The 26,503-nt window shown below is 31.8% G+C and overlaps 1 protein-coding gene across 2 annotated transcripts; it reads left to right on the plus strand.

The window, feature by feature from the left end:
• Positions 1–8,280: 8,280 nt before the first annotated feature.
• LOC140441709 (NPC intracellular cholesterol transporter 2-like) lies at positions 8,281–25,146 on the plus strand. 2 transcript variants are annotated; one of them, XM_072532592.1, is made up of 5 exons: positions 8,291–8,430; positions 8,516–8,628; positions 13,153–13,263; positions 20,742–20,914; positions 24,991–25,146. In XM_072532592.1, the coding sequence occupies exons 2-5, from the start codon at positions 8,532–8,534 to the stop codon at positions 25,102–25,104; spliced, it is 495 nt and encodes a 164-aa protein (XP_072388693.1). In that variant the 5' UTR covers positions 8,291–8,430; positions 8,516–8,531; the 3' UTR covers positions 25,105–25,146. The 2 variants fall into 2 exon arrangements, with proteins under 2 accessions (XP_072388692.1, XP_072388693.1); XM_072532591.1 differs by having other exon boundaries at positions 8,281–8,628.
• Positions 25,147–26,503: the final 1,357 nt, after the last annotated feature.

The raw sequence follows: 26,503 nt of genomic DNA on the forward strand, positions 1-26,503 counted from the left end.
GCATAATGTCACACTCACTGTTTAATTTATATATTGAGGCAGCCCTCCATAATTGGAAAAACCACTGCCTGGGAATGGGAATCCCCATAAGAAATGACGTACTGTTCTCCCTGAACTTTGCCGATGACCAAGTCGTCCTAGCTCAAGATTTTTATGATCTAGAATTTATGATAAAGCGTCTATACAGAGAATATGTAAAATGTGGGTTACAAGTCAGCATGAAGAAAACAGAATATTTAGTTATCAATTCAGATGCAAGGTTTGAAGTGTTGATCGACGAGGACGTGGAAATCAAACAAGTGGAAAAATTTAAATATTTAACTGCACTCATTACTAAAAACGGCTTGGGACAAACCGAAATTAAACACCAAATTACTCAGAGACGTAAAATTGTAGGATGTCTGAACTCCTTATGATGGGATCGCAACATTTCCAAAAGGAACAAAAAAAGAATAGGGCAAACCATGGTCGAATCAGTTCTTTGTTATGGCTCTGAAGTATAAACAATTGTCAATGCAGACCTGAAGAGAAGATTGTTAGCAGTTGAAATGGATTATTTGAGAAGAAGTGCTAGAACATCAAACCAGGAAAGGAAGACCTACGCTACAGAAACGGTCATTGACAGAATAGAAAAAAAGAGGTTCAAAATGGTTTGGACACCTATTGAGAATGCCTGACGAACGTTGGCCCCAAAAACTTCACAAATGGATGCCCCCCGGAAGAAAAAAAAGAGGTAGAACTTGACGCTCATGGAATGAAGGAATTAGAAGAGCGATGGAATCGAAAGGTTTGGAGGAGGAGCATGCCTTAAACCGGCAGAATTGGCGGAGAAGAACGGGAATACGGCGATAGCCGTCTCCAAAATAAATTGTATTTACAAGTTGGCTTATTCCCATTAAAATAGTAATTACTTTAAGAGCCACAAGAAAATAGTTTCAGAACAATAGATAAGATTTAGATAAGAGAAGTGAGTGTTCCAAAATGTCTTCACCCCACTTTCGGAGTACGGTACGTGCGACAGTCAAATGCACACAAGTAAGAGAGGGTGGTTTTAGTTGGTAGGCAGGATAATAGATACCTGAATCTTTGGCACTGCTATCTTTAGTACTTTAAATTAAACTAAAACCCAAATTTTAGGGACTCAAAATGGAGGTAGCATAAAAAAATTTCAAACCCCCCCCACCCTCAGACAAATTCTGTGTACGATACTGGTTATGCAAGAAACACTATTTTTATAAATACTAAAATAATTAACCAAAAACGCCTAAATAGGTTTTTAAAACTAAATAGGTTTTTTATAGATTTATTACTTATAGAGTGTAAATTTTATGATATCCTACTTTCAAAATAAAAGTTGCAGTATCTACTATTCTGTAACTCTGTAAGTTTCAGCATGACCGGTTCAAAGTTCAAACCGATAACATTCCTATTAAATTTTGTTGTTATCTGCCAAAGTGTTGTACAAAGTAATTGATATGGCAACCATGTTAGTGTGACGTTTTGCTTGAAGCGTTTCGAAGCCGAACGTAATGCTATCTATCGATGATAAATACTACCATTGCTTCAGATGGAGCCATCTCCCTACATTACGATTTGAAGGCGGCAGTTCAAGACATAATTCTTGTTTAACGAGATTTTTCATATGTTTAGGAAAAAATATTTAACTTTTTGTTGCAAATATTTTCTACTTTTACAGTTTTAAATATGTTGTTATTAAAAAATTTTTCGGTTTCTTACCGGTAACTTTATTATAAGCCGAAACATATTATTTTTTCCTATTGGAACAAAACTGTAAATTCAAAAATTTTCAAAAAATTCATAAGTATTTCTTATAATCATATCTTGATGCTGTAAAAAAATTAACAAAATCCTATGTTTGGTTTTCCCGCTTTATACTTGGAAAAAAGTAGTTTTTTTGAGTTTTTTCAAAAACGAAAACATGAAGTTTGTTTAAACGTTGTCAAAATACTTCTAGACATCACATATACCTTCTCAAATTTTTTCAAATTTTTTGAATTTGGGGTTTATCTTTTGGGGGGTGCAGATCAACCTTAAATACATGAGCAGTTTCAAGAAGATCTTTTTTTAAGTAATATTCTTCAAAATAAATAATATCGTTTACATAAAACCACTTCTTAATTTGATATTTAACCCAATCGTGTTTTGGAAAATTTAGTATTTTACAATCACAGTATTTTATTTTTTAGAGATTCGGTATTAACATGTTTTCAAACCATTTTTCAAATATATTTGTCCATCTCTTCATGGTAATCTTAAGCACCTTTTTTGGCAAAGAAAGTCATGTCAGCACCTTCAGAAAATTCATATTTGACTAAAAAAAATCTTGGTCTTGTTCAGCTCGTAGTTTTTAAACCTATGGTAAGTCCATTTACAAGAACCTGTCGTTTAATTTTTTATTGTTGTATCTTGCCATACTTGTCCATTGGTAGTTCCATATTCACCCACGATTCGTCCTATGATATCGGCTACTTGATTCCTTAGTTTCGTTATTTTCCTGAGAAAGTGGTGCCTTCATTCGACTATTTTTCGTTTTCCTATTAATATTGAATTTCTACCCTACTTGCTGTATATAAAACCCACGTTGTGCAATAGTTTTTTCAATGGTCCCATAGAAAAATTCGAAAGATGCTTCGTTTCGTTAATTTTTTCTAGTATTACGTCAAGGGTTGGAGAAATATTGCCCAATAAAAAACTGTACATTACTCTTGTCTTGTTCTAGAGCGAGTTACTTCATCCTATTTATTCTCACGGCTATTCGAATAACCGTTTTTTTTTTCATTACATGAGTAACGAGTGGCCTATTTTTTATTTGTGGTCTAATGTAGTAATATGTGGTCGAGTGGTTTACTGCTGTGGTCGATGACAGAGTAATTAGCTGATTTGTAACCAAACAAATATATATGTGCAACTCACGTCTGTACTGGCTGCAGACGCAGCACCAAGCTCTCGCTTACATGACTGGATTCCAACGACAAATATTGAAATTAGAAAAATTTTTAAGACTGGTTGCCTGGATGAGTTTAGTGAAAATGCCGAAAATCGCAGACTATTGGAGTAACGATAACATGTTCCATATTAATTTTGCAAAGAATGTAATGTCTAGAAATCGATTTGAGATGCTGTTAAGGATGTTTCACTTTAATGATAATTTATTGGCAGATACAAGTGATAAACTGTATAAGTTAAAGCCGATTGTCGATATTCTGACTGCAAATTTTAAGTCTTTATACGTGCCGGAAGAAAATGTCTGCATCGATGAAACCCTTATACCCTTTAGGGACGCTTGGAGTTTAAACAGTACATTAAGTCAAAAAGATACAAACATGGTGTAAAAATTTTTAAAGCATGTTCTAGATCTGGATATACTTACAATTTCAAAGTATACGCAGGGATTTTCAACAGTCGAGACATATCAATAAAAACAAAATGCCGTCTATTGAACTGCTACATATTCACAGTTCTGCTCTACGGAATGGAAGCATGGACACTGACTGTTGCATCTATGAATCGGCTCGAACTTTCGAAAAGTGATGTTATAAGCACATCTTACGTATATCCTGGGTTGACAGAGTTACTAATGTGGAGGTAATGCGTAGAATGGGGAAAGAATGTGAAATTCTCATGACCGTCAAAACTAAAAAGTTGGAATATCTAGGACATGTAATGAGAAATCCAGAACGTTACGGCCATCTCCAGCTGATTCGCCAAGGGAAAGTAAATGATAAGAGAGGACCGGGAAGAAGACGCATTTCCTGGCTTCAAAATTTACGAAAGTGGTATAACACGACTACCACTGAACTGTTCCGCGCTGCAATAAACAAAGTAAAGATAGCTGTGATGATCGCCAACATCCGGAACGGATAGGCACTTTAAGAAGAAGATACAGGGACAGAAAATAGTTCTAACGAACCAGAAAGCATTGTACTGTATCTTATGAAGGATTTACTACATCAAGGAAGCACGCTGATAACCGACAATTAGTATACAAGTTTACCGCTATCAAAAAAAATGTTGGCCGTCGATTACACAATTGATAGAAACTGTTCGAAAAAATCGAAAATATTTATACCAAGAAGTAGTAGCTGCAAAATTAAATAAAAGGCAGATTGCTTCCATGCAAAATGATGATAGAGTGATCATTACGAACTGGAAAGACAAAAGAAATATTTACATGCTTTCTCCTAAACACGGCAACGAAATGGTCGAAGTATCTCGTAATCGACAAACTAAAATGAAACCCAAGGTGGTAATAGATTACAATAAAGGCAAAGCGGCGGTAGACTTATCTGACCAAATGGGAGCGTATTCCAACCCCCTTAGGAAAAGCGTAAAATGATTTAAAAAAGTGGGGTTTGAATTATTATTAACTACATCAGTTACTTTTTTAATATATAAGCTTGTAACAAATAACATGGCGGTGACAGATTTAAAAAAACAAATAGTGAAACATCTAGTTACTTATAACGAAACCACCGCAGTACCACGAAGAGTGTCAAATAATCACCATTAGCTTGAACAGAAGGCAGACGGATTTAAATATCAACGAAGGAAGATTTGCAAGAACTACTACTACAAAAAAATAGTGAGCAAAACATCCGTCAGTATGCTATGAACAAAACTAAAAAGCTAGACACCTTTTGCAAAAGCTGTGACAAGGAACCTTTTCTATCTAGAGGTTGTTTTAATGAATTACATAGAACTTAAATCATTTTTTTATTGGTTGTTTTACATTATTCGATTTTACTGTTGTTGAAAAACATGTTTGTATTAATAAATATTATCCCAAAGCTGTAAATAACGTTTTTGACTTATATGGGACCACATTTGTCATATTCCATAAATGGCACAAATTCTGTATACAGCACATAGCTTGTAGGCCTCGTTAGTCCATTCCTATGGTTATTTAATACTAAATAAACACCAACGGCTCGGTACATATCGGAATAAATGTTGGTCCCATAGACCCAACATGGCCTGTTAATTAGTGTTGCCCAAAATCGGTCTTGGTCTTGCAGCCTTGGTCTTGTTCTTGCGTTTTCGCAAGACCAAGACCAAGACCAAGACCGCCTAATTTTAGCAAGACCAAGACCAAGACTGACCGTGCAAGATTTACGCAAGAACAAGACTAAGCCTGCGAGACTCTTGCGTCTTGCAGTTAGGACGGAGTGTCGTTTTAGCGAGTATTGTAGTTCGGGTATATGCTTAAATACTCTATGAGACGCAAAAAAAATGTAATAAAAATTTAAAAAACTGGACTTATGCGCATTACGAACAATACCATAAACATACATCAAAACCATCAATCAAAATATTCATTAAAAACAACACATTTGACACGTGCTCAGAGATCATATGTAAAAATAAAATATTTTGTACATTCTTTTCCAGCAGACGACTTCTACGCTCTGAAATTAATTGTCCAGATTTATAGCCGCTTTCTAATCATAAAATAATCTTGCAATTGATACGTCGACAGTAATATCGTATCGAAATTTTTCGAAAACACTTATTATTACGGACACCCACTCCCCTCTTAATAATTCAATTTTTTCCATTATAATTTAGTTAGGAGGAATCCAAATAAACAAATCTTATCGGCCTAAGACTAAAAATTGTTTCTGCTGAGTGTGCGATGAGATCATTCGGTTAAACCAAATTTGCTGAAAGAGCGCGATAATATTATTCAAACCTTTATTAATAACAGATAATGTAGCTTACTGTGTAAACAAAATACCGAAATATTTAGAATAACGAAGTAACGATAATATATAATTCTCGAATAGATACTTAGGGTATTGAATAGTAACGGACATTTATAGTAGTAGGTACTTTTTCGACATCACTAAACTTCATTTGACAAGTTTACAATTTGACATGGGGGACAAAGATTCAAATAGTTTTAAAATAGTCGGACTAGTAAGCGTTGGAATTATAGATATAAAAGACCTAAAAGCAAATTTGATGAGTTTTTCGAAATAATTTATGCATCCCAAATTGCTGTTTGAATTGTGCCTACATAGAACGGTTAAAATGAAAATGAAAAACAGAAACACTTCAGGTTTAAGGAAGCATCTAATATCTTTTCACAAAAAAGAATTACAAATATTTCTTCCTGAAAAACCAAAATTCTGGTTACTAAAAAAATATTCCTACTACTTTATTTTGGTAAATTAATGTATTTATTAAGTAGATATCTCCTTAATTTAAAATAACTTGTTTTGATTATCATTGCTTTTTTACCTATTCTTTATTTTTTCAAGTTAGTTTTTTATATAAAAGTAGAGCAAGATTGTTAATAACATTTATGTTGCTTTAATAAGTGGATTATAGTTTGCTATCTTATCATCATCATCATAAGTGGCTCGACAATCCGTTGTGGATCTTGGCCTGCTCACAAAGAAGTCGCCACTCCTGTCGATTCCTGGCAACTTCTCTCCATCTTCTAACCCCTAGAATCTGTAGGTCTTCTTCCACATCATCAATCCATCTCATTCGTGGTCGTCCTCTGCTTCTTGTGCCCTCTGGTTGTGAAAATATTAATCTCTTCGTGTATTCGTGATCTGACATCCTAGCAATGTGTCCAGCCCATCTAAGTCTCTGCACTTTAACGAATTTCACAATATCTGGATCGGTGTATAACTGATACAGTTCAAAGTTGTATCTTCGACGCCATAGCTTATTTTCATTAACGGCCCATTTATCTTATCACCTAAAGAATATGTGCCCTTGATACCTGTATTTGGATTTTTGCCACGTACCAATCTTTTTTAAGATTTCCATTTCATATATGGTGGAAGTCCATCAATACCTTTCTAGACAGAAAATGTTCTTTAAAATACAGTCAAGTTTATGTCAATAATTTTTGTGTTTTAACCATGTTTGATTGACTTTCATGGGGCATGGTAGATAGCTGGGTTAGTTAGAGCATAGCCATAGATCGCTTAGATCGTGGCTTCAATCTTCCCTAGTAACGTTTAATAAATAGTAATAGGCTAATGGGTAACTGCAAGACTTGCAAGACTCTTGCTGCAAGACCAAGACCAAGACCAAGACCAGGAGTGCAATACCAAGACCAAGACCAAGACCAGGTGTATTGGCGCAAGACCAAGACTAAGACTGTCTAAGTCTCGTCTTGTTCTTACATTTGGAAACACTACTGTTAATGCAAAACTTGCGTTGGTCCCATTGGACCAACGTGGCCTATTGGAGCAACATCAGCCATGGTTTCATCGGACTAACATGCCATAGAACGTGTTAAGAATAAAAAGGGATTATACAAAAAATTATTGCATTTCCACGAATTGCAAACAAATTTAAAGAGAATGTATGAAACCGAAAAGACCAGATTCCCCAAAATTTAACTTTTTATTTTTTTAGAGTTCTAAAAAAATACATGAATAGTAACTCATTAAAAACAGTGTATCATGCTAATTTTGAAGCAAAATTTAGATATGGTCTAATAAATTTTGGCCACAGTAGGGACATAAATAATGTATTTCTGGTTCAGAAAAAAATAATCAGAGTTATGTTTGACTTAAAAAGTAGGGAATCGTGTAGAGGGCATTTTAGGAGTAATAATATTTTAACAGTTTACGCTGTATTTATTCAAGAATGCTTACTTTTTCTATACAAGAATAAAATACTCTTTAGGAACTTTGAGCCCAATAGTATAGTAAATACCAGGTTATATAATTATAAAATTCCAATACACAGGTTAAGTATAACAGAAAAAAACGCTCTTTATTGCTGCATCAAATTGTTTAATAAACTGCCTGAACCTATTAAAAGGGAGGAAAGATTAAGTTTGTATAAACATCAAATATAAAATTACTGGTAGCTCTTGAGCCATATTCTGTGGAGGACTATTTGTATATGTAACGGTTAGGAATAAGTAAATAATATTTTCGTTTGTGACCTGTTTTTTTTTTATTAATTTAATGTTCACGGAATGTATATTATTTTCTAAAAATAAAGATATTGTTATGTTATGTTATGTTATGTTATTTTTAAAATACCAACAGCAGAAATTAAATAATTCAAAACAAATTCTCAAAACATTGCAATATTTTTCCATTTTACATTTATAAATATTTCCCAAAATATAATATTTTTGTAGGAGCCGGCCCATAACCTACGATTAAAAACTTTGACGACATTGTAGTTATTTCAGACATATAGAAATCACAATGCCTATCTCTATACCGCTACCAAATTTCAGTATAACAATTTTTAAAATTCTTTAATTTAAAGTAATTGTTTTTGTTTATTAATATCAAAGTTCGCGATTAAACATTAAACTGGTGATAATATTGTGTGCTGTATGAGTTATTCTGATTTTGAACAACATATTATGATGAAAGTCATTAACACTAATTTTAGTTAAACTGAAACAAAACAAAGCTTTAGTCAGTGGGTATACTTGTAGATACAGTAGATCGATAGAAGATAATAGTTTTCTGTTAATATTTGCCATTAAATAATTAATCATTTGTAGATTATTTCTCTTAAAAATGGGATTCAAAATTGTAATGTTAAATTTGGTGTACCTAATTTTTATTTTAAGTGTATCACAGTGTTTAGTAAATAATTTAAGGGCGGACGATTGTGGTAAGTTTTTTTTAATCCAAAATATTAGTTTGAAACTCACAGTTCATTAGAAGTATAGATGTAAATATTTAAAAAGCTACAAATTTGATATGTTTGTTTTTATTGTATTTAAGATTGGTTCAATTGTGACATGGATCATTTGATATACAGTAAAACCTCCATTAACCGAAATATTTGGGGGGGGGGGGGAGGCCGTTTCGGATAACAAGAATTTCGGTTAAAAATAAAATTGTTTTTTATAGTATTCTTGGTCAAAGTATTAGTATTAAAAAATACTTTGAGGTGATTTTGTAATGTTTTCTAATGAGTAAATACAGAATAAAGTAATAAAATTAAGGAAAATGAACAAGTTAAACATGCTTTTTTAAAGAAATCTTCTGTTTCCTTTTGCGTTTTTGTTTGACAACGATGTTTTGCAGCTATATCTCTTCATCTTTCATTTGCAGAACGTCATGAGTTTGCCTCATTCGATTGTTCGACGAAAAGTAAAGCAATCTGAAAAGTACAAAACTGTATGCAAAGACAACAAAAATTAAAAACCTAGCCGTGTCCTTACTAATTAGGCCTACTGTATAAAATTCTTACCTCTACGGCATTGAAAATCATTTAAAGGTGGGTACACATATGCGAGCCAAACGGTATACGTACCGTACGCGTACAGATCCTTGAAAAATATTCTACATCGTACTGATCGCAAACTTATCTCGATCCATGGAGAGCGACAAACCAACAACGAACACACATGTGCGAAATGATTCATTTTATTTATAATTTGGGTACTGATTTATGTTCCTGTTTTTGCTTGTTTAACATAAATAAAAATATGTACAATAATCAGTTTACTGTTTTCTCACGTCTCTCTAGGAAGGAACACGTCATTCACACAATGTCGATTTGATGACACAATAAAAATGTTCGCTGCGTCTAGTAAGCGCCGTCCAAACTGAAAGACGAGCTTCCTTTGAAGTCGTGACATAAACCGCAACAATTTGGTTCGCGACGAGTCACGATGAAACAGTACGCAAGCGGTTTTTTTTGCCGTACACATTACCGAATATAGCGTTCGCATACCGTATGCATACCGTTTGGCTCGTATATGTGTACCGACCTTAAGGCAGCGCAAGTCGGCGGTCTCGTGCTGCCTGTTGTCTGTTGGGTCGTCATCTTCGTCGTCTGATACGCTCAGGTTGTCTGGATGAAGAACCATATCAATGATGTTCTGGTCGATGAATTCACTTTTTGAGTCATAGGCTGCTAACCACTCACGTATCTCTTCTTGGTTGATTTCGTCACATCCCGGCAAAATTTTTTATTAAAGGGTTAATTTTTTCTGTCGTTTCTTTACCATTTTCTTCTTCAGGATCGTCAATCAAAATCCCATCAAAAAGTTTGTTCCAGCATTTGAAGATTTGATCTTGGCCCACAACTCAGTAGACCACTAAACAACATGTTTCATTGTTAAAGATTTGAGAATCAACACTTTTGGATTCATTTGTCGTCTGTAATAATAGATATCTTAAGAATGCTCCTCTATAATATCTGTCGAATGTCTCTATTACTCCCTGGTCTAACGGCTGAATTAAGCTCGTGACATTTCGTGGCAAAAGTCTAACAATTCTCACCATTTTGTAGATTTTGAGGGTGAGTTATCGCATTGTCAACAGGCAACAATGCTTTGATGGAAAGGTTTTTTGATTTTAAAAAGGATTTTACACTTGGGACGAATTCATGTTAGAACCATTCTGAAAATAAAGTGGTCGACATCCATGAGCTGTTTTGGCCTTTATAAAAAGTGCTTTTTCGGAAATATCTTTTAGAGCTCATGGTTTTTTTTATTTCCCAACACACATAGGTAGGCATCAATCGGTGAGTAAAATTAATGGAATTGTTTACGTTTTGCGATAAAAATTTACTTTTTATTGACGAAATTATTGAAACTCAGCCGTTTCGGTTAAACGATGTTTCGGTTAAGGGAGGTTTTACTGTATATATTTTTTAAAATCATTTCCGATTTTTTTAGCGGAGGAGGCTTTAACTATAATTTTAAAAAAATGAGCCAAATAATAAAATTGTTAACTACTTTATCTGTTTGTAAGTGAACCGGTATTTCTTAAATATTGACTATTCACAAATCTGACTCTTCCCTGATACTGTTCTGAAGCTATTTTCTTGTGGCATTTTAATTTAATTACTATTTAACTGGGAATAAGCCACAATTAAAGGTTAAAATACGTTTATTGACGTTTCAATTTCCACTTCGGAAATCGTTCTCAAAATACAAACATTAGTAAATTAAACAAATTAGTTATTAAAAAAAAATACCAGTATTGGTAAGTCAGTAACATATAGAGAATACGTTATTTATATTTTTTAAATAACAAACATATAAAATCGGAATTTGGTATTTATTGAAGGTAAACTAAATGCAAGATCAAATACTTACCATGTCGGGATAGTATTATGAGGTTTTTTTCCTGGTTTTCCCTCATAATTTACTATGGAATCACTAACAGGAGAATTTTACTGTCATCATGGCATGTATTTGTCTTTTTGAAGACGAATTACATGTTATGATCTTTTCTGACAGATATTCTCGAGTTAAAGTTGATTTCATGTAATCGAATGAACTATCTTATAAGTAAAGTCGTCCCAGGAACGCAACTCAACAATATTGGCAATATCATTTTAAAGTCGTCTACTGTAAAATGTACAATGTATGTCTGAATTGTCAATATAGATAAGTCAGATAAAATTAAATTATTAGAAGAATTTTTCACTAAGTAACAAAAACAAAATTTGTTTAATTTACTAATGTTTGTATTTTGAAAACGATTTCCGAAGTGGAAATTGAAACGTCAATAAACGTATTTTAACCTTTAATTGTGGCTTATTCCCAGTTAAATAGTAATTAACTTCCCAGATACATACGTGAAAAGAGAAAGTTTATATAACGTACATGTTTAAACTTTTTAAACTAGATCATTGGACGCCAATCCGAGTAATTTTCAAATTTTCTGTACAAACTTCCTCTATTTCTTCTTGTTCCTTGTTAACTTCTTGCTGACTTCTCTTTTGTCTAGAATGCAGGATATTTTATTAACTCAAGTCATCATGGACCTGGTCTTTTCTCTTTTGAAGTTTTTTTACATTTTACATATATGATTGTTTTACACTGAGTTCTCCTCTTGAATAATTCTGACCTACTAATTCAGTTTATTGCACACACAATTTAACAGAGTTATTACTAGAACCTGTGCTTTATTTGCGAAAAGATATAAAGATCAACCATGATCTACCCGTGACACTGTAAAGAGATTACTCAAAAATTTTATACATTATCTTTGTTTTTACCAAAAAGTTAACAAATCGAAGAAAATTGTTGATAATAATGATAATACAATTAATGGTAACTATGGTGCTTGGAAGCATCATTTTGTTGTTCAGCGAATTAAAAAAAAAAAACAAAAATTGTATTCCTATTCTTACACCACAGTTCTTAAATTAAACAGACTACGAGTAAAGAATAGAATTTGTAAAACATTTAACTGTTAAGAAGATAATGAAAGAAAAAAAGATAAGAATTTTTGAAGAATATTATTATATGGTGTGACTAATTAAAATTTACAAAAAACGGGATGGTTAAATATTTACAATTCGCATTACTGGAGCGAAGTTTTTTTTTAATTCCATATTTATTACTACGATAATGATTATTCCAATTACAATCTGGTCATATGTGACCAATGAGCAATTTTAATTTAAACTAAATTACTAGTTCCTTAGAATTAAGAGCTTACCCCATAGCGTCTCTTATCTTAACTAACAAGATAGTGCACTACTCTAACATACACACGCGCACCATTACTATGCTCTGCTTTTTTACTATCACCTATTACTTAAACTAGTTTAAAGGCTTTGTCCTCTTCAATCTCCTAGTTTGCCCAGTCGTATCGAGGAGCTGGATTGCCTCAATATTCTCGTGCCTATGAAGTCGTTGCTCGTGACTTCATGCCATCTTCTTGATGATTATGTCGACAGTTTCCATTCCTAGGTCCTTATGGACGTCACAGTTTGTCAATACCAAGGAGCATCTACAATATTTCTCAGTATTTTATTGTGGAATCTTTGTATTATTGTTATATTACTTGGTCTAGTACACCCGTAAGTTCATACAGGTCTCAATATTTGTTTGTAAAGTAATAACTTATTATGCATCGACAATGTGAAGTTTCTTCTAACTACCCAATACATTTTTTTTGTACCTTACATTTAGTTTTTCCTTCTTTTCTCTACGTGAGCTTTCCAGCGTAGCTTTGCATTTAATGTTATATCCAAATACTTACTTAGCAGTATCTGCATTATGATATTTGGATATTATTAAGTGTAACTGGTACATATTGTTTTTTTTTTGTTAATGAAATTAACATGGACAGCTTTCTGGACAGAGGTCTGGGGGAAAATAATTAGTAAGCTAATTTTTTAGAAAAACAGAAAAACTACTAAAACAAAATATATTTTTTTTAGGATCTAACCATGGAACTATCATTAACGTCGACGTATCTGGGTGTGACGGACAGGACATATGTCCCTTAAAAATAGGCACAAACGTCACTATGGTGGCAACGTTCACCTCAGGTAAGCATTAAAGGTTAAAAAATTGTGTATTTGCAAAAAATAAATAACCAATGCACTCTAAAATTAATCTTCTTTTACATTCCATAGCCAGATTATTTGTCTACTTCAAAAAATTTTATTATACGTACTTGGTAACCTCATAGGCTTTAACCCTGCTGAACCATTTAAGTCAACTATGCACATGTCCTGTTCGGGTCACTATGACCCAACTATGGTTTACGATCCCTAATCGAAATAAAATAAGGTACTGGTGCTAAACAAAACTTTATTAAAAAAAAATTATAGGCAATTAAACAAAAATTAGGTTGCTAATAAACATTAAATTTTATTAACAAATATAAAGGGCATTTCATTATTTCCCAGAAACGCCTAAGAACAAATACCTACAAAATTTAATTTAGTTTACAACTGGGACAGTAATAAAAAGAATGGGTTTTACAAATATGTTTGTGGCATATACAACATATAATATTAGTCCTGTTATCGATTTTAGAGCAAAATTTACAGCTTTCTCGTTTTGCAGGCGGAGTTGGATTAAATAGACAGTTCACTAGAATTTCCATCGTCTCTACGCGCTTCTATTCGTGTTCTGTTTACCAGTACTTGTGAGTCTTTAGTTCTTGCAAAATTTTTCCCGAAAAGGATAAGTGGTTTCAAAATAATTTGGGGCTTTTTGTCATTTCTGTCACTAAAAGCCTTATCATGATGCAAATTACTCATAAAAATAACATTTTTATTCATTTTAGGAATATAGTTAACAACAGTGGTATCTTGGCGTGAAGTAAAAAGACAAACTATGAACTTCTTTATTCACAATTTGTGCTGGAAGCTCTAGCTTAATTTTCCGTAGAGGAGCTTTTAGTAGCTTATATTAGTATGGATTCCGAGCAAAAAAACGGGTGTGGCAGTCCAGTGGGACTGCCGGTAGAAGTTATACTTCTATATACGCGTTCGCCGTTAAAAATTTATATAGGATTCAATCTGCACAATCATTACATATGTAATGCTATAGATAAGAGAGAGCAGAAAGAGAAAAAGAATTAATTATATAGGTATATGGTGCATCTTTTGCTGTATATAAACATTTGACCTGTAATAGGAGTATAGTAAATGAAGAATTGTATTAATATTTTAATGAAAATACATATTTTTATTTTTATATAAGTATGTATAAAAGGAGTTGAATGCAAAAAAATTTACACATACTCTGCAGTAAAATTCATTGTTTATTTTGTTATTAATATAAAAATTACAATACAATAAATACACTGCAACATAATTCAATATAACAATACAATATAAATTAAAATGTAATATTCATAAGTACATATTTAAAACTGCCAATATACATAACTTACTTTACGGAGATAAAAATAAAAAATAACTAGGATTATGTTGTAAATTTTTATTTTATTTTACAATTTATGTTTTTTGCGTATATTACATATATTTAATAAGATTAACGTGATTTTTTTAAATATTTCAAAAATAAAAAAAGAAAATCATAATTGGGATTCGAACTCACCACCACCAGCGTATGAACCAAACACGTAAAGGATTTGCCAATTAGACATTACACTAACGGATTTCAAAATTGACAGTTCTCGGTAAAACTGTGATTATTTTGAAATACTTTTCTTTCTTTCTCCCCTTCCTTTTACCCTAACAGGGTGTCGGATTATTAAAAGCCTAAAATTATTATAAACGTTTAATTTTAAATAATACAAACCATGTCACATTAATAATAATATTAATACATATTATATTATATATAATATTATATATATTTATATATATATATATATATATATATATATATATACAATAATTATATATAATATTAAATATATATACAAAAGGAACATTTTTATTCTCGAGAGAGGAAGAGAGAGAAAATATATCTTCTGTCTCTCTCTTACTCATTATCTTACATATGTAATGGTTTCACAGATTCACTCTCATGCAAATTTCCAACGCCGACCGTGCGTATAGAAGTATAACTTCAAAAGTAAACAGAAACCTAGTTTTATTTTGGTAAAATTTTATAAATAAACAAAGTGCGTTTAAGTATACTGCACAATAAACAATCGTAATAGATTAGTAAATGAACGTGAAATAACGTGTCACCATCGAATTGCATGAAACTTTCGATTCAGATTCTACTTGACCTCCATTTCACTTTTGAACTTCTGCCGTTGTTGCTTTTTATTTTTTGCGGGTGAAAACTACACCTATAAGAAAAAAATCGTATAATTGTAAATTAAAAAGGTCAATTGATTTAATTCATTTTCTAAAGAAGTAAATAAATCAATTAACATTGGACATCATAATTTAAGATTTTATCACACTTTAAACCCCTAAATCTCACACACTAGATTAGATGTATAGTAAAACAGATTGAACTGCAACGGTGACGATTTGACACTCCATAATTACTGTAATAAGTTTATAATTATATTTATTATCAGAGCACCAATATCAAAGTTAAAATGTTTGAGGTAATTGATAAAATAAGTTATTTGCTAAAGTTTTAAGTCATAATCATTAAAATGAACTAAATGAATGGAAGTATATTAAATTAGAAAGCTAAATTTGTTTCATACTGAGAATTGCGATATTTAGTTTAAATATATTGTTTCCAACGGTTGTGGAAATAAGCTTATAAACATAGATTTATCACTTCTTTTTCAAATATCATCAAGCTGGCTATTTTCGCTGTCGGAATTTAAATTGTAAATCGTCGCTATCTGAATCTTTGTCTGGAATAATAAAAATACGATCTACGACTACATCAATTAGTGGCTCTTTGATATCAATTCACGTTCAGTTGCGATGATTTTGTCTGTTATTTTTTTCCACCCCTCCACAAGGAAGGTTTTAAAAAATGCTTCCGACAGCTGCTGGATTGACGTAAATGTAAAGTTTACATTTCGGGCTTCCAAATTTGATTTCAAACCTGCCCAAACCATTTCAATACGATTGAAATCTGGATGGTATGATGGGAGTTTAAATACATTATGTCCTTGTCTTCGTATAATTCTATCGATTGCTTATTTTACATAACGAGGTTTATGCAATTTTTTATGTTATAAAAATCGCATTAGAGCTACAACTCTCCTGCTACTGGGTCTATAAATTTTATAAGTACACGATTTTTTTATAACCTACATTTTTGCTAAAAATTTTTTTTGACTAATACTAACTTTTTAAGTTATTTGTGAAAAACCGCTTCAAAACGTGGTTTTTACATATATTTTGAAAAATGAACATATACACTCGCAAATTAACTCAAAAAGTGTTGACTTATTGAAAAACTCTATGAAAAAAAATTGCTTAGAATTAGTCACTTTATCCATTTGGCTTGGGAGAAAGAAATGAAAGAGGGGACAGACTTGTCGAATTCTTCCAAAGCGAGGAGATGGTAATAATGAATACAAATTTTAAATTACCTTAAAGAAGACTTTATACTTGGAAATCACCTGCGGATTCAGAAGACAACATGGTTCGAAACCAGATAGATTACATTTTAATAAAATCTAGATATAAAAACGCTATAAAGTCTTTGAGAACATACCCCGGAGCTGACATAAATTCAGACCATAATCCATTAGTAGGCGTAATGCAGATAAAATTAAAGAAGATCCAAAAACAAACAAATATACCACGGTTTGATGTCTCAAAGATAAAAGAAGAACCTATACGTCAGAGCTTAAAACAAGAAATAAATGATAACTTAAAGAAAATCAAACAAGACGTGATAAAAACAACAGATGTTAATGACAAATGGAACATGGTACATTAAACTTTAATAAAGGCAGGAGAAAAGCTACTGCAGACAAAAATTTGAAAAAAACAGAGATGGATGACTTCAGAAATCTTAGATCTAGTGGAGGAAAAAAGGAAACATAAATTCAGGAGTAAAGCAAAATACAAGGAACTACAGAGATTGAACTACAGGAAAGCAAATCTTCTTCTTAGAGTGCCATATCCCTACGGAACGTCGGCGACTACCATGCTTATAATATTTTTATACTGATCTCGGTCTTGCGCTACGTGTAGCAATTGGTCCGCTGTCAAACCTGTCCACTGCCGCAAATTCCTCAACCAAGAAAGTTTCTTTCGTCCTAGTCATTTCTTTCCTTCGATTTTACCGTTGAGAATTAGCCGAAGGAACTCATATCTTGGTCCTCTAATTATATGTCCAAGATATTCTAGTTTACGCCTCTTAATAATATTTAATAGAGTTCGTTGATGTCCCATTCTTCGAAGAACTTCTTCGTTTCTAGTTCTGCTTTAATATGCACAAGAAAATAAAGGAAATGACAAATACACTGAGGAAAAAGAAAGATGCCCTTCTGAAAGACGCAAATGGAAAAATCATTATAGAAATTAAAGAGAAATTAAAAAAATGGAAGACATACATAACAGATCTGTTTGAGGATAATCGACAAGAACCGGAAGAAATCGACAGCGAAACGGGGCCAGAGATCATAATAGAGGAAATCGAACAAGCAATACGAAACGCGAAAAACGGAAAACTGTAGGTCCAGACAAAATACCTGCGGAACTACTGAAATGTCTAGACGATGAAACTCTACCTGTACTTCTGGACCTATTTAATGAAGTATATAAAACTGAAAAAATCCCACAGGAATGGTTGGTGTCCACCTTTGTAGCAATACCAAAAATAGTATATGCCAAAGATTGTTCAGACTATAGGACAATATCACTAATAAGCCATACCCTCAAAATATTTCTAAAGGTGATTCATGGAAGATTATATAGAAAACTAGAAGATGATATGGATGATACTCAGTTTGGGCTCCGCAAGAGACTAGAGACGAGAGAGGTATTATTTGCTTTTAGTCCTCTCTCAAAGATGCTTAGATATGAACCTAGATATTTATTCCTGTTTCATCGACTTCGAGAAGGCATTCGACAAGGTCCTGAAAAACTAATAGAAGTACTGAGAAACAAAGATATAGACAGACGAGACTTACGAATCATTATCAATCTGTATTGGAATCAAAAGGCCAATATAAAGATAGAAGAACAAAAGTCCGAAAATATAGATATAAGGAGAGGAGTAAGACAGGGCTGTGTTCTGTCACCATTACTGTTTAGCCTGTACAGTGAAGCCGTAATCCAGGAAGCGATAGCGGATCTGGGTGATGGAATCTTTGTAAACGGAAGAATAGTAAATAACATAAGATTCGCTGATGAAACACACCCTGGAATCGCTACAAGAGTTGGTAAATAGAATTAACGATTATTGCAGTAGATACGGACTAAAAATAAATAAGAGAAAAACTAAATTTATGATTGTCTCAAAAACGCAACATGGAATGAAAGTTCAATGATAGAGCAAACCCAAATAGAAAAAGTAGAGACATACAAATATCTGGGAACCTGGGTTGATGACAAAAATGACCAAAACAGAGAAATCAAAGTCCGAATTGAAACTGCAAGGCAAGCATTTGTGAAAATGAAGACAATGCTTACCAACGGAGACCTTTAGTTGCATCTCAGATTAAGGGCTCTAAGATGTTACATATTTTCTATCTTACTATACGGAATGGAAGCTTGGACAATGAAGAAACAACACATAAGAAAAATAGAAGCGTTTGAAATGTGGTGTTACAGAAGAATATTAAAAATTTAGTGGGTTCAAAGGATTACCAATTCTAAGGTACTACGACGTCTAAATAAGGAGTTAGAAATTATGAACAGCATAAAAAGAAGACAACTAAAGTATTTGGGTCACATAACCAGAGGAGAAAAATATGAGCTGCTGAGAATTATTATGCAAGGAAGGATCCAAGGAAGAAGAAGCATAGGAAGAAGACGCATCTCCTGGCTGAAGAACCTTAGAGAATGGTTTAACTGTAGTTCACTACAACTTTTCAGAGCAGCAGCCAACAAAGTGACCATAGCCTTTATGATATCCAACCTCCGATAGAAGATGGAACTTTAAGAAGAAGAATCCATTTCTGGACTTATTTTAAACGTAAGTATTTTCACCCACGAGAAGGGGTGGCTCCCAAGTAAAAACAACCCAGGGCTTAAGTCCAAAAGTAAAGTAGAGGATAAGAGGAAAATAAATTAAAATTTTTAAGCAAATCCATCGTGACGATGAAAATTACACTCCAAAAGGATCATTGGAGTATAAGTGAATTACATTAAAGAGTGGTAGATAGTATGTAATGGGGTAGATATATTTAAGCAGATAAAATATATACTTCGTACATGAGTAGTAGTAGAGAAATAATAGCGCAAGACACTTGCCTCTCAATGACTAGGTTATGTCCATCAGGGATAGTTGTATCTTCACTTTTGTGGACTTAATTTGGAAAATCAACTTCTGTGCATGTATATTGCTAAATCAACGTCAGCATAATTATAAAGGTAAAATTGCAATAATTGTGACATTTATTTGACAAAAGACTATATTATACCAATTCACTGAGAAAAAACATAAAACTTAAGATCAGCTGTATCAAAACTACCTAGATGAGGTTTTAGGTTTGTTTTTTGTTATTTTACTGTAAAATTCGCTCTGAAATTTGGTAATATGCTAAAAACGGTCAGTTGTAAGTATATCCAGGGGTCAGACAGATAAAACTAGACGATATATGGGATCGAAATAATAATATTACAATAAAACGATAATTTTGTGGTCCTGGACAGTATTTAATGCTATGATTATGTCATTCTTTTATTTTTAATACTAGACTGATTGCTGCAATACAGTCGCGTTCCTCCAGTGCGACAAAGAAAACTGACGCACAGTCCCTGCATATCTTGACCACATGACCTAAGTGAGCAATGAGAGACCTAAGTGACATGGTCGATAAACCAAGTCCATAAGAAAGAGATAAAGGGTCTGCTTTGCCTCAGTTTTCTGTCACACTAGAAAACGGGCTGGTTTTGCAACGATCAGACTTATTATATAAGTCTATGGTTTTTTTACTAGTGCTAATAAGAATTTTTGTTAAATTGATGAAGGTTTTACTTGCATCAAATAAGCTATTTTAAAAGTAAAAACTAACATCGCTTAAATTCCTAGAAAGAGCTATTATCGCATACGAGATCAGGGATATGCTTTCTAGACAGCTGATTACTTTCAGGTATCAAAATTCTATTGGTTTTACTTAATTTGAGTTTTGCGAAAAAGAAAAACACAAAGATATGTATTTAAAACCTATATGAAGGTACTGGCGAGAAAGTAGTGAATGCGATTCGTAAAGGTCAAAGAAAGATGGAAGAATTGGAAGAGATTTATATCCAGGAGTGAATGGATAAAGTTTGACTAAGATATAGTTAAAAAATAAGACATGACAATTGTTTTAATAATAATAATAATTAAAATAAGTGTTTTTAGGATTGTCGGTTAAAACAGATCACTGAATAGAACCTAAAACGAGCTTTAACATTGAATCTTACTTACAGTCTCATCGTATCATATTGTTGTTTTTCAGATGTAAAGTCAAAAACTTTAACAGCTGCAGTTTATGGTAAAGTTGGTATATTTAAACGCAAATTTAAATTGCCTGACTCAAATGCTTGTGACACTGGAGTGGCATGTCCTATAAGTCCTAAAGAAACCTATAACTATACTCTCACAATTTTCGTCGCCGAAAACTATCCGAAGGTAAGTAGGAGATAATACCTTCTTATTTAATATTGGAGCGAGATAAAGTTTTCAAATAAAATACTATCTGTTATTTTTAAATTACCCTAAAGTTATAATTAAAGTAATCATTTAAGGCTCAAAACGAAGCTAAAGTTTTCTTTGAATATTTCTGATATAAATTGATCTGAACCTAATTAGAACATTTAAATTTAATTAATCATAATTCATCAAAAGCTTCCCAAATTTTTCGTATTGTAGATTACAAGGAGGTCTTTTAATATTGTAGACGATTTATTACTGCAACTAAAATATCTTTTTTATGTATATTCTCTCAGCCTGGAGTTAAGTCTACTCCTGGACATATCCCACCATTATATTATATAGACTTGCATGTTCAAGAGAATACCATGTTACCACATGTGGTAGACCCGTAAGCAGTACTGTACTGACTTCGTATATTCTTGCTGAAAACAAGTTTATTTTTTAGATGGTCTGGGGAAATATTTTAACGATGTTATTACAAGATTTAATAGTTGGTTCATATCTTAAATTAAATTAACAGTTTCTTTAATCTCAATTCATAAAAATACCAATCTTATATTTAAACCTATTTTAAATAAATTTTTAAAAATTCCACCACGTTCAGCAAATTAGTAGCCCAATCTATTGTATAGTTGACTTCGGGTGTAACTTACGTTCAGATTTGAGATAAGTACATCCATGTAATTTAAAGCTTAAGAAAACGAACTCTTCTTAAAAACACTATAATTTTCAATAACGTAAAACACTGCAGTTTACAATAAAGTATTACTATAACAACAAATTAATATTGCTTCAGAGGAGCTATAATATTACTACTCATCCAAAATGATACAACATTCAACTAACAGTCTGACACAGTGGAACAGGGGTACAAGTGTACCTGTTCCTCCTCTCTTCCAAGTCCTAATCTTAGTTGGCTTGGAGGTGAAGTAACTTGTGACTAGAACGCAGCACCTGTTCGACTTATCGCTTACATTTCTTTACCTCCAAATAGAACGAGAGATTTCCAGTTCGGCGAAGCAGTTTTCTCAATATTTACAAAAATGCCACTTAAACCCCTTTATACATCTAGGGTCCTCATACATATATATATATATATATATATATATATATATATATATATATATATATATATATATATAGAAAAGAATTCTAATCTTTGCAGATAAGTTAAATAGTAAACTCTTAAATATTGGGGAAATCTGCAAGAAAGACTCTAATGAGTATCAATTGTTTCGCCGAACGTTTTCGCCAAAGAAAATTAATTTGGCTTCTTCAGGGCTGAAAGAGAATAAATTATAATTAGCTACCATATAATATTATCTATTAAAAACATTATTGATCCTACCGTAACTTAGAATTGTAGAGTTAGAATATTAAAAAACTTTGCTAGTAACAGCATAATGGTGTTTTTTGTTACTATGTGCAAAAAACAGTTTCTTATAACATTCGAAATGTATGGTAGCTTTGAACTTAAAACGTAAAGGTTAACCCAAGGTTAATCGAAAAACCCAATGTAACTAGTAATCGTTAAGGAAAATATAAGACATTTCAATGAACCCTCTTTTGGATTTATTGTTTTTACGGTGGAGAATTGTGATTGTGAATCAACACCACAATTCTCCACCGTGAGAACAATAAATCCAAAAGAGAGTTCATTGAAATGTCTTATATTTTCCTTAACGATTTCTCCATTAATGTTAAGAGTGACATTAAGAATCTAAGCGATATATACCACTTCTTACTTAAATCGGATACCAAGAACAATACAACATCACAGATAACTAACTTGACTGATATATCCATTAACAACTAACCTACTTTAATAACTAATTTTCATTACTAAAAAAGATAACATTCCCTTGCTTTTCTTAGATACATGTTAATAAGATATTATATTAATACATGAACAATATAATATAATTAAAAAAGAAAATCTAAAATAATATTTCCCTATGCTGGGATTTAATTTCATTCGGTTTACCAATGAACCTTAACGACATAAAGATTCGAAAGAACTAATTAATTTGTCAGCACATGCGTTCTGGCTAAAACAGAACCTCACATTTAAACTTTCTAACAATCAAAAATTTAGTTATTGCCGACAATTCAAAGAATTATCTCCTTTTAAATGTAGTTACATTGGGTTTTTCGATTAACCTTGGGTAAACCTTTATGTTTTAATTTCAAAGCTACCATACATTTCCAATGTTATAAAAAACTGTTTTTTGCACATAGTAACAAAAAACACCATTATGCTGTTACTAGCAAAGTTTTTTAATATTTCAACTCTACAATTCTAAGTTACGGTAAGATCAATAATGTTTTTAATAGATAATATATGGTAGCTAATTATAATTTATTCTCTTTCAGTCCTGAAGAAGCCAAATTAAATTTCTTTGGCGAAAACGTTCGGCGAAACAATTGATACTCATTAGAGTCTTTCTTACAGATTTCCCCAATATTTAAGAGTTTAATATATATATATATATATATATATATATATATATATATATATATATATATATGTATATATATATATAATATAAAATAAAGTTTTATATTGAGGTCGCAGTCATTAATAGGGCAGGAAAGTAAAACTCTTTGTTCTTTAATCAAGCTTTCGCAAAATTTATTTGCTTCTTCAGGATATGCTAAAATAGGGTATCAGTAAATACAACGAAATTAGAACTAAATAGCATTGTATAAAACTAGTAAAAAAAAACTTACAACATGAGGTTAATCCATTAAATTTTCAAATTTGCAAAACATTAAAACTTAACTTATTTTAAAAATTATACAGTTATGTAAGTACAATATTCCAATTTAATTTAATTTTGTAAAATTAAATTGGAATATTGTACTTACATAACTGTATAATTTTTAAAATAAGTTAAGTTTTAATGTTTTGCAAATTTGAAAATTTAATGGATTAACCTCATGTTGTAAGTTTTTTTTTTACTAGTTTTATACAATGCTATTTAGTTCTAATTTCGTTGTATTTACTGATACCATATTTTAGCATATCCTGAAGAAGCAAATAAATTTTGCGAAAGCTTGATTAAAGAACAAAGAGTTTTAATTTCCTGCCCTATTAATGACTGCAACCTCAATATAAAACTTTATTTTACATAACGTGTCAGTCAATAATACCTAACTACTTTATATATATATATATATATATATATATATATATAATATAAATATATATATATATATATATATATATATATATATATATATATATATATATATATATATATATATATATATATATATATATATATATATATATATATATATATAGTTACCAAAAGGTTTACGCAGATCTTCTTTATTAAATTTACTATTGAATTTTTGTTTTTCAACTTGCATTTAAGTCAGATCAAGTCAAGATAATAAAAAGTCAATAAAATTAACAAATAGAGGATTAACATTAAAATTTGTTATTGGCCTTACTTTCAAATAGAATTTATCACGATTTATCACAATTCCAATTCTTGAATTGTTAAAATTTCCTCCATTTGTCATCGACTTTTGCATGGTTTGTAGGTCTTGAGAATTAGCAAAAAAATATTTTATTCTACTAATTTTAGAAAAAACCCATTGCAAAAATAGATAAAAAAGTTTCCACTAAAACGCTTCCACTAGTTTTAAATTTATTCTACTTAGGAAAATATTTGTTTTTATTTGAACGTTTGTATGTGTCAAGATAAATATTTAAACAGGATGATCATAGCAATAACTGAAATTATCATATATTTTCTATTATGGTATTATGTACGTTACAAACAACATTAAAATTATTGTATAAAATGAAAATTGTTATACTCCTGGCAACTCAAGATGCTATTTTAAACAGTGACAATTTTGATCGGACACACTCTGACTTCAATCGACAGACTGGGAGGAAATATAATTTTGATCTCTGTCCCTTGAGTGGAAACATAATGCTGGTATCTCTATTGTATCTCTCGCTAATTTTGTAATACCGACCATAATATTTTTCGGTATATATTATTTATAAATTTTGCATAAATTATTTGTTTTAGATTGCAGTAGATGTCGAATTACATCTGATAGATGACACCAATGTAGATGTTATTTGCGCTCTAATACCATCCCATATCGTTGGAGATCTTCCCATTGTTGTACAAATTATTTAGATTATATGAAAAATAAATATTTTACAGACAATCATATAATATGTTCAATAGGTTTTTATGTTTTAAAACACCCCTAGTGCGACAGAGAATACCAAGGTAAAGCAGTCCATGCATCTTTCTCTAATGAGCCGGATTTCTTGACTACGTGACCTTTAGATTGATTATTTAGGTCACGTGTTCAAAAAATCATACTCATTAAACTGAGATGCAGGGACTGCTTTGCGTCAGTTTTCTCTGTCGCATCTCTGCATCTCTTTCTAATGGGCAGGGTTTATCGATCACGTGACCTTCTCATTAGTGATTTAGGTCGCGTGGTCAATAAACCTGGTAAATTAGAAAGAGATGCAAGTGCTGCTTTGCGTCAGTTTTCTGTCACACTAGGGAAACAGGCTGGTATTACCACAATTAGTATATCTTGTATTATATGTTTGTGACTAAACTGTTAAAGAAAACATAGGACATACTCCTAAGGTATGAACAAAGAAAAAGAAGAAAAAGAAGAAAAAGAAGAAGAAGAAGCAGAAGAAGAAGAAGCAGAAGAAGAAGAAAACGACTTAATATTTAAAACTTTTTTATACAAATTTACAGGGCAATGGCCACTATAATTTAAAGATAATGTGAATTATATAGGGTGCTGCCAAAAAGAATGGTATAAAAGAATGTTTTTTTTTCTTATAGAACATCCCATATTAATTGACATTTTTGAATTGTTCTAAAAAAAATTAAATATTAAATATTTACAAATCTAAGAATTAGGACAAATTTGTTCTGGGTCTTTAATAATAGACTATGTATGTTTTAAGCATTTTTAAGCAGACATTCATTATAACTTTGAGGTATATAGTTATAATGATATACATAAAAAAATGCGAATCAAAGTGTTTAATTCCTTTATCCTACCTGTACCTACTTACATATGAAGCTCAAACGTAGTTATGCACTAAAATAAACATATAGAAGATCAAAAAAACTCTAGAGCTATGGAACGACAGATGTTGGGTATCTGACTCAAAGACCATAAAACCAATAAAGACATTCGTAATAGAACAAAAGTAAAAGATGCTGTCGAACTAGCAGCTAAACTGAAATGGAAATGGGCTGGAGATAACGAACGTCTTAAGGATGGCTAATGAAACAAAGAAATCGGGAATTGGCGGCCATATAAAGCCAAAAGACAACGAGGAAGACCACAAATGCACTGGAGCGACGATATTAAAGGAACTGCAGGACCAATGTGGAAACGTCTTACAAACAACAGAGATGAATGGCGAGAATTAGGAGAGGCCTATATTCGGCAATCTTAATAGAGAGAAGGGCTTAAAAAAACATTATGACAAAATTTTGTACGGAGTGGTCAAAATATTAGATTTTTCTATGAGGTTATTCAAGCTATAATACC

Source organism: Diabrotica undecimpunctata, chromosome 5 (genome assembly GCF_040954645.1).
Source record: "Diabrotica undecimpunctata isolate CICGRU chromosome 5, icDiaUnde3, whole genome shotgun sequence".
In the NCBI taxonomy this organism is placed as follows: domain Eukaryota; kingdom Metazoa; phylum Arthropoda; class Insecta; order Coleoptera; family Chrysomelidae; genus Diabrotica; species Diabrotica undecimpunctata.